Source organism: Gallinula chloropus, assembly GCF_964237585.1.
Source record: "Gallinula chloropus genome assembly, chromosome: 4".
Lineage (NCBI taxonomy): Eukaryota > Metazoa > Chordata > Aves > Gruiformes > Rallidae > Gallinula > Gallinula chloropus.
Genome location: NC_140088.1, coordinates 24,069,232 through 24,079,090, shown reverse-complemented (window position 1 = coordinate 24,079,090; position 9,859 = coordinate 24,069,232). Strand labels below are relative to the sequence as shown.

The 9,859-nt window shown below is 47.1% G+C and overlaps 1 protein-coding gene across 1 annotated transcript in view; it reads left to right on the top strand.

The window, feature by feature from the left end:
- Nucleotides 1-9,103: 9,103 nt before the first annotated feature.
- PTPRJ (protein tyrosine phosphatase receptor type J) overlaps nt 9,104-9,859 on the top strand; it is a gene marked incomplete at its 5' end in the record, with an annotated part of 75,193 nt that continues 74,437 nt past the window's right edge. The window contains one exon of the mRNA XM_084263125.1: nt 9,104-9,178. Coding sequence (XP_084119251.1) covers nt 9,104-9,178 — 75 coding nt within the window. The remainder of the gene's footprint in view (nt 9,179-9,859) is intronic.

The window sequence follows — 9,859 nt, the reverse complement described above, 5'->3', positions numbered from 1 at the left end:
TGGCACAGTTAATTTGAGTAACTGTACTGCTGTAGAACCATGCATAGTGTATACTTGAAAGGAGTTACATGCTTCAGCTCACAGCTAGCACCAGAGTGGATGGGATGGGTACAGCTCCTTAGCCAGTTGTTCATGGGGTCTAAAAGAGAGAACAAATCCACATCACCTCTGGCAGAGAATACACATGGCAGAGAACTTGTCTTTCTGTACTAGCTTTGCAGTTACCCTGCTCTGCCACAATTAGCAGGAAGGACAAGCATAGAAAAGAACAAATGATTGCTTGTTTTCATGTCCTATCAAGCTGCTGCAACAGCATTCACCTGTGTAGATGCACTTTAGGGAGTTTGGGTTCATTAGGAAAAGGGAAGTCTTCCAGTGCAAAAGAACAGGTTATTCACCCAACCTTTTTAAGCTGTCAGCTGTAAAATTAACTTGGACTCTTGCTCATGAGTACCTGTTGAAGCAGGCTGACTCTAATTCAGCAGTTTCTTAAAGAATATGTATCTCACACAGGGTTTACTGTTACTTTGTTGATGTGGCTTCCTTGCCTTTTGAACCCTTGTTTTCCTGTGGAAAAGAAGAACTGTTTTGAACAGTCTGTTATTTAACTGAGGAGTTGCCAATGGAAGCATCACACGTAGAAACTATTAATCCAAAGAGCAATCTGCTGATGTATCATTTTTATTTTTGTGAAAGTGCATAGCATCAGAACACAGCAATAGTTCCATTACTTAATTCATAGCTTAATATTTCACTTACTAGAGTTTAGTGAACGTAGCAAAGGCAAGCTGTATAGCACTGACTGTTCAAGTGGTAGATGGGAAGGGGTTTGTTTTAAAAAACAGCTCTATAAAAAATGTTACCAAAAAAGGTATATGAGAAGGGTTGGTTTTTTTTAATTTCTCTTTGAAAAATGTTCAGAAAACCAGAATGTGGGATTTTTGAAAAAGATATGAGCAAGCTTGGCACACAGCTTCATTGAGAACTGAAAGGCCAGCACAAGAATTTGGCCAGCTAAGCCTCAGCCTCTCTTAAAAGATGTTTAGGGCTGTGATGCCACAGTAAATACCAGGTTGTTGCCAAAACATCATTTCCAGTCAGACAGGAAAAGTAAATGAACAAAGATCAGAGCATATCACCATGCATTAGAATTGCAAGTGGAGGGATGCAAATTCAGAGCCAGGGAGTCCAGCCGTGCTAGTTGGGATATGAACTGATAATTTTTTGATGTCAGCTTTTGTTTTCTTCCTAGGCAGATGTCTTCTGAGTGCTCTTGCCATCTTGCTTTTCAAGCTCTGTTGCTAGGTGTTACTGCCAAGATGCTTGAAACCACCCCAATTCAGCCACAGTGGTTTGAGCATGGTAAATTGGACCTGATACTCATCAAAAGGAGCGTGCAGATATTTTGCTGATCTCATTCCCTCAGTGCTGGATACCAGAGCTCCAGGGATTTGGTCTCATCTCTTCCTTGCTTTATGTCTTTTTGCTTCCTGGCTCATTTTTTGTACTGTTGTAAAAAGCAAGAGTTGTTTAGGTTAAAGCAGGTATTTGTGCAGGAGAATATTAGTTATGTGTAAATGTATAAGCTACAGGCCAGTTGTGCTCCAGACAGTAGTTTTACTGCTCAAATAACTGCTTCCCCAATTTATTACAGTATTGCCAAATGTAGATTGCTATGAAAATAGTCTGTGCTTCAGTGCAATGTGTGAAATAAGTATAAGAAGATGTGTCTACATCACTTTTAGGGGCAACCTCTGCAATGGAGCAAGCGTTAAATGACCCTGAAGACTCTAATTACTGTCCCAGTGTGGTCCTTTCCTGATATATAAGGATAGGTATATAAGCATCACGCTTGGAAGTCACCTGCAATTTTGAGCCATTTCTCCATGTTGTTATTTGTATTTCTTGGGGAAATAAGCAAAAGACATTATAAAAGCCCCTCCTCCAATTCAAAGTGCCCACCCTCCAACTTGTAATGTCAGAAGAAACAGAAAACGAGGCTCAATCATTTTGTCAAAGACTTAAACACATTTTAAACCTTTTAATTTGTTCATTCTTTAATGGATATCTATCACTTGGGGATTTAAGCCGTCATTTGTGACTCTAGAGATGACCATCCTCTGATGTGGAAATCTTGGTGCTGTTAAAGTGCCAGGAGTTGTGTAGGTGGTGTGACAGAACCATGGTTTTGCTGACAAGTTTCTTGAGGTTTCAGTTTGTAGAGGCGATGGGATGTGTTGTAGGAGATCATGGCAGCTGGGACTCCTGGACAGCATAAGGTGTCCAGTCATTCCCTTCCCTACAGCCCCTGACAGAGGTCCCCAGTTAGACATACCTGCTGATTTACACTAGGCACGTGGTTCCACGCGTTCACTACAGCAGACTCAGCTATTGTAAAGTTTTGTAGTACAAGTTTAGGAATTAGCTTGGTGGTATTCCATTGGGATTAATATGGTGTCATTTTGGGGACCTAAACAGTAATTGAAAGTGATTCCACTGAAGTTTTGCGTGATGAAAAACATGTATTTCTTTAGCAAGCAGGGAGACAAGAACAAAAAAAATTGGCAGGAGAAGTGGAAGTCTTTGTGCCTTCTACCCAGGCTGCTGCTGCTATTTCCCAGAATCCTACCAGTCATTGCTGATTCTTGGTGTATATGGTACCTCAAACCCCTCTCTCCTGTGTGGGGCAGCTGAGCTGTGACTGTGCCTTTTGGTAATCCCTCCAGAGACTTCCCTGTTGTGAACACTGCTCTCCTGCTGCCCTTGCTACAGGTCTGAGTAAATTCGACTTAATTTTTTTGTGCTAGAGCCCTTTGCACTCAGGACATCCCTCCTGGCTGAAGCCTAGTGAATATGTGGGACCTTGCATTCGTGAGACAACCTGTAGGACTGTGAGACCTCTTCCCTGTTCCCATTTATCCACAGTCCATCTGTTGCTGTGTAGAAGATGATCTGTTTAAAAGACTGGTGTCTGTTTGAGCTTGAGTCACTTAAAAAAACCGTTCTGTTGTGCAGGAAGTAGCTCAGGTGCTGCAGATGCTTTGGAGCATGCCAGTCTGGTGGGGGTTATGGTATGCTTTCTCTTCAACTATTATGTAAAAGATATCCTCCTGCCCATGTGTCTTCCCACACAGAGGAAACTGGACACTGAAGGAGCACAATAGATTGACTGTAGGTGTTACCAACCTCCAATAGTAGTTTTCAGTTATTGCACTTTGAAGCCTTGTTGACAATTGGCTAAAAAGCCCACAAAGGCTTGTTTTCAACTTGTACTCTTTGCTAGCTCCCACCACAACAAAAGCTGTCTTCCTGCTCCCCCTCAATCAAAATAAAACCATCCCTAATGAGAACTGAGCTTCCTCTTGTTGTGCAAAGTGACGTGTCTTTGACTGTCCTGCCTGCTGACATTTTACCCTCCATCTGAAAGCTGGCTCTGCCAGCAGCTCAGTGCACCTTTCATTCCTTGTGAGGAACATGAGAGAAACAAAGAAAAACAAACAAACAAAAGGTACAGTTTAGGAGTTAAAATACTACACTGCAGTCCCCAGTCAGTACCTCATGCAGCTGTGGAGAGCTTGTACCATCTGAAACCAGGTTGGAGGCACACCCAACATCTGAGATCTTTCTGCATCACTCCTGATGGTAGGACTATCCCCAGATGCAGCATTTAACCACTTCCTGCTTTTTCACCAAAGCTGCTGCTGACACTACATTAGTGCTTGCTGGAGATTCTTCCATTCCTGCCTGCAGATTGACACCCCAGGAAGGTCCCCAGGACTCAAGAAAACATTCTTCTCAGTGGCTTTTCCATAAGTGTAACATCTTTTCCATGGATTGCTCTGCTCTCAGAGGGTTTCTAATTTAATGTCCAGTATTTGTTACATCCCTGAGCTCAGGCAAAAGGACTGAACTGTGTGCTTTGATCTTCTATTTGAACTATAAACATATGAACTAAAATTCATTTGTATCAATTTATGTTCTCTTGTGTTAATATTTTTATGTATATGTAAAAAAAAAATCTTTCTCCTATCAAGACCTTTAGTCAATCTTTTTAATTTCAAGGTTATTTTTGAAGTAGTGTAACTGCATTTGTTTTTGTGGATTGTGTTCATGTACAATTGAGTTTATTCTCCCCTGATTCTGCTGCTGCAATGTATAAGCAGCTGTAGTCCTGCTTTGAGTTGTTCTCATGAGACTCATCTCTGAGCTCATTGGTATGTGGAAACCTGAAAGGACCCTTCTCGGGTCAGAAAAAATGGTGTAAAGAAGAGCCAGAGCAATGTCAACCAGAAAGAACACTTTGGGTTTATGTAACTTCGGGGCACTAAGCAATGATGGACAGGACAGAAGTCCATTTGTCATTCTGTGAGCCACATCTAGTCTGAATCTGAGAACTTGCAACAACAAGCAAAAACCCACAAAGCTCTTTGGACCTCAGTCTGAAATTATAACATAGAGTGCTTCCTCCCTGGTGAATGGCAATAGTGACACACTCTTGCCTTGCCTTTTTACCTGACTTGCTTACTGGCATAGTAAGCTGATGCTAGCAGGCTTCTTTCCAGCTAAGTGCTTGTATGGTACTTTGCAGTGTGCAGCTCTGTTTTGGACACTGCTGCAGTAAGTAGCTAAGAAGCTCTACTTGGTCAGACCATCCATGAATCCATCCAACTCAGTATCCTCTCTCCAGCAGTGGCATTAGGAGATTCTGTTTAAGGAGAGCAAACAAACCTGACAGGTCTCTGAGGTCTGTTCCCAGCATCCACAGTCATTGAGTGGGGATGTTACAGACTCACCTCTGCATCTTCCCTCTCTATGGACATGTTGCCCATGAGTTAGTCTACCCTCTTTTTAGAACTGCTCATACTGTTTATTTTTAACACCTGCTGTGACTACAAATTCCACAAGTTTGTTGCCTGCTATGCAAGAAAACACTTTTATTATATTTTAAAATTGTATTTCAATAAATACAGTATGTATTTGTTAAACCAATCTCTTGGTGTTTGTGATCCCCAGTCCTAGGTGGGATTTAGTGAGCAACTCTCATTCATCTTTCCAGTTGGCCTTCTCTTAATCGAAAAGTCTCAGCTTATCCAGTCTCCCATGGTAAGATGGCTGCACCATCATCCACATCATTTTAATTTCCTATCTTGGTACCTTCCCACAGCCCATTACATCCTCCTTGTGATGCTGAGAGCAGAGTGGCACGCGTTAGTCAGGATGTGGGTGCTCCTGGGTTTTATGTCTTGGCAAAATGATGCTCTCTGCATTGTTCTCAACACCCTTCCTGATGATGCTCAACAATTTGATGCCTCTTTTGGCTGACACTACACATTGAGCTGATGAACGAAACTGTGAATACCTAATGAGAACATGCTATTGTGACAAGGCTGGCTGTGGTATGCAGTTAAATATAGCCATACTGATCTCTCTTTTTGACACCATGTTTAATTGCTGCTCTTGGTGAAAGACGGATATTATCAACCACAGCAACTGCTCCAAACTGAGCAGCTTTGGCTCACTACATTTTTGCAGTCACCCCTTTCTCTGCCCAGAAAATACCTTGCTGTGTGAACTAGAGCACCCATAAGTAATATGCCTGCACATTCCTCCTGGATTTGTGTGCAAGAGCCCAAGGCGACTTTTAAACTTCAGTCTCTTGTTCAAAAACTTGATAATAAGGATGTGGAAACGCTTCTCTCTGATGCCTCTTTTTGAAGAGGTTTTATGACTCAGATGCACAAATTAACTTCCAGATGAAAGTATAGTAGAAGCTTTAGCCCAGCAGCAACACCTACCCGGTTTTATAACCCTGTCACACATACAGCTTTAATGGAAGCCTGGAGAATAAACAAAACTTACCTATAGAAACAAATAGGCAACAGCAGTTGTAATTCAGGGGATTCCCAGCAGATTAGTAACAAGCTGTGAAGAGCCTGTGGCCTGAAATGCAACCTTGAGCCTCTAATTCCTAGGAAATTATTTGTGTTGTGATGGTTATTGCTGTTGAACAATTAACACCTGGAAGACTTTTAAAAATTTGGCTTTTAATTTCTCTTTTCCATTTTTAGCATGTGAAGTCTCTGATTCTGGCATGAATCACAGCGCTCTGCCATCCAGCTCATCCCTGAGGTCTGCATGGCTAGCAGTCAACCAGAGCATGCTATAAGGAGCAGAGGCACAGATCCAAGGAAGCAATCAGGTACATGTGTGATTCTTTCTCCACAGAGCTCTCAAAATCTAATCAGGAAAGCTTTTTTTGAACATTCATCCCAGAATATTATACAATGTGGGGGAGACCAACATTTAATCAGAATCTAAACCTATGAAAAAATTTTGATTGCTACCAGTTGGGTTTTTTTTTTCAGTGAATCAAATGGAAATTGCGTTCTTCTCATTCTTCTGTTTTATGTTACAAATTAATTACATGTTTTAGTGCCCTATATTTCTTGGCACTTTATTTTCTTTTTCTTTTAGTGGCCATTATCTTCAGCGTATCTGAGCCTATTTGTCCACGAATCTCAGTAGCCCACTCCTTCAGTGGAGACAGAGCTATGTCCCTGATTGTCTATCTCCTGCACCCAAGAAATGTCTCTGGAAAAGAGTTAGTCCCTTCCTTGAGGTCTGGTAACAGCCAGTTAGAGGTGTACCCTAAACCAGTGACAAACCTCCTACTCTCTCTTTGTGCCAGTTTAACTTACTATGTAAGAAATCCTCCTGATGACTGGCACCAGTTATGATGAAAGAGATGTGTTAGGGTAATTTTATACTACAGTCCTAGAAATACTCTGCTTAGGTATCTCTACGAGCAAATTTAATAAGAGTCCTCTACTGTTTTGGATGCTCCAGAAATGCAACTGCCTTCTAGGTCTTCATAGTCCTCTTTGTTCAGGTACTTGACATATGCCTAGTTGTGAGGATTCGGCCACAGGTACTGTATGAGAAAGTAATTAATCACAGATTCAGAGTAGCTTGTCTGTGAAAAATCCCCACCAGCTATACCAGATCCAGGCAGACATGGTGTGGTGAAAGATGTTTAGCTTCCTGTAACAGTGATGAAGGTGCCCATTTACTCTCTGGAGCAAAGAATTAAGACAGCCTAAGTAATATAATGCCCCTTTGCTTCTAAATTGGATTATATGGCCTATTAAGGAACGACGAATGAGCAAACTTGAGAGTCCAGGGGCACGTCAAGTCTGGGGATGGCAACATCAGTTTGTACTTATAAATCTGAATAGTTCAGAATCCCACTTCTTGCTGTCTCAGTGCTTTTTAAATTTTATTTATTTCCTCCCTCAGGGCTGGCTGCCATTACTGCTTAAATCAGTGGAGAGGTTCCCACTGAATTTCAGGGGTAACTGGATTAGTTACTAGGTTGTTGTACTGGAAATGCATGTAATTAAAAAACCACGTTGTTCCCACTGGGTTGGAGCCAAGGATGACCAAGTATGATTGCTCAAGTGCAGCGTAGCACTGATCTGCTGCCACCATGAAGGTGGTTGGTTGCATTTTAGATGCAAGTGAAACCTGGCCTAGCCAGAAGCTGCAGTCTGGCAATTTAGACCCACTGGGGATCTGCTCAAGCACAGGGAGCTGCAACAACGAGTTTAGGCCAGAGCCGTAATTTCCAAATGGTAGGGTCTGACCTGCAGAAGTTACCTCAGCATGATGATGTCACTGCAGACAGGGAGACCTTTGGCTGGTGTGTGGGTTACCAGGAGTCCTCATCAGCTGGAAAGTAATTCTCAGGTGCTTTGCACTAAATGGCAAGTGTAGAAAAGGTGGGTTGGTTTATGCTTTTTGTAGAGTGTTTATTTCCTTATTTGGATGCACCCTAACGATTTTAAAGTGGTTTTCAGAACTAATTATCTATTTCCTATTGATCCCACTGACACAAAGGGATGTCCCCACACTGTTTATCTAGCTCCAGCTGCCTGTCACAGCCTCCCCAACGGTAAGGAATGCACGTGCCCTTATTTTTGAGAGTCTTCCCATAAACTTCCGTGGAAATAGTTGCTTCCATAATGCTGTGCATGTGTGTCGAGGGCCCAGGAACAACAGGGAAATTACAAACATGTGAGCAAAAAACTTTTGAGAACACAAAGCCTGCCAGTGTTTTGTTCCCGTAATGAAAGATAGGCTGGGTAAGCCGACCCCGTCCCTCCTTTTCTTTCTCCCGACATGAATGAGATGTGGAACAGCGCGCAAGGGCTGGGAAGTAAGTGAGGTTTGTAGAAGCGATTGCGTTTGATGATGCCGGGTTTGATGACACGAGCAAAGCACGTCCAAGACAGTGCCTGGAGAAGGACGGGGCTTTCCGAGGGGACCGCCTGTCTGGGGGTGAGGGAGCGGTGCAACGAGCAGAGCCCCTCGCAGTGGCAAAACCGCGATCCCCCTCGGCCGGCCTCGGCGGCTCCTTACACTGCGCCCGGGCCCCGAGGGGCCGTGGCTGAAGCGGCGTTTCCCTCCCGCCGGCGGAGAGGAAGGCGATAGAGGCCGCCCCTCCTTCCCCAACACCCCGCCGGGTTTATCTGCGCTTTGTCACCGACCCTTCTGTGTCCCAAGGCCGGGGCGGGTGGCGGGGCACACCCCGCGGCGCCGCTTCCTCCGGGGGTGGGCATGGAGGCCGGGAAACTTTCCGAGGGAGCCACTTCCTAGCGCGGCTGGAGATGTCAGATGCCGCGAAGGAGGGATAAAGGCGGGGAAGTGCGAGCCACAAGCCCCCCCCTCCGTCCGCGGCGAGACGGCCATTTAAGCCCTGCGTGAGGGGCCGGCGGGAAACAGCAACGCGGAGGCGACGATGAGCCGCGGCGGAGGTGATTGACCCGGCCAGGCCCTCCCCTTCCCTCCCGTGGCTGGCTGTCCCGCTCGCCCCCTCACTCCGTTCTGCGCACGGGTTTCCCTGCGGCCGCCCCAACCACCCGCTTTTCCAGTCAGGGAGCGCTAGAGGGAGCGGCGAGAGGGTGTTGGCGCTGCCGACGCCTGTGAGGGCGGCGAAGGGGTGGGACGCCGGGCGGTGCGGGGCGCGCAGCCCGGCCATGTCTCCGGGGGAGGCGGCGTCGGGCTGAGCGGCCGTTCGCGCAGCGGGGGAGCGCTCTCCACCACCATGAGGCGGCCGCTGCTGCCCCTTCCCCTGCCCTGCCTGCTGCTGCCGCCGCTGCTGTTGCTGCTGCTGGCAGAGGTGAGACCGTGGCGCGGGGGACGGAGTAGGGAGCGGGGGCCGCGGCCGCCGCACCTGCCCCCGCCGGGACCTGCCCCGGCGACGGCGCCCCCTGCTCCGCGGGGAGGCGTGGGGCCGGCGGGGCAGGTGTGCGGCTGGGACTCGGGCTTTGTCCCACGGCGGTGCCGCCCGGGAGGGAAGGGGAGGCTGGGGGGGGCCGCGGCATGGCCCAGCCGAGGCGGCGCTCACCTGGAGCGGACTGCCGGCGGGCTACCCGGGGCCTCGGCCTCCCTCCGACGCTCTCCGCCTGCCCTTCGGGGATCTGAGCCCTGCCGGGCCGCAGCGTGGGGAGTGACGGCTGGCCGGCTGCTGCGGGGATGTGGCGGGGGTACACCCGCGTGGCTCCTGTCGGGACGTGAGGCTGTCTCGCTTGTTTACCGCGGTGAAAGCTGCCTGAGGATGAGCAGGGACGGCTCCTGTCCCCCCCACCGAGCACTGTAGCCTGCCCTCGCCGTGTCGCTGCTGGTTAATTAGTAATACGTTGTTTGCACATCCCATCGCCCGTGCTGGGGATGCACATCACCCCCGGGGTTGCAGCTTCCAGCAGCAGCGCGGGGTGTTCGCAGGGAAATCCTGCGTGGTGCCCGGAGAGAGCTGACCTGGCGGGGAGTCCGCAGGTGGGCAGGAGGCCTCTGCCAGCAC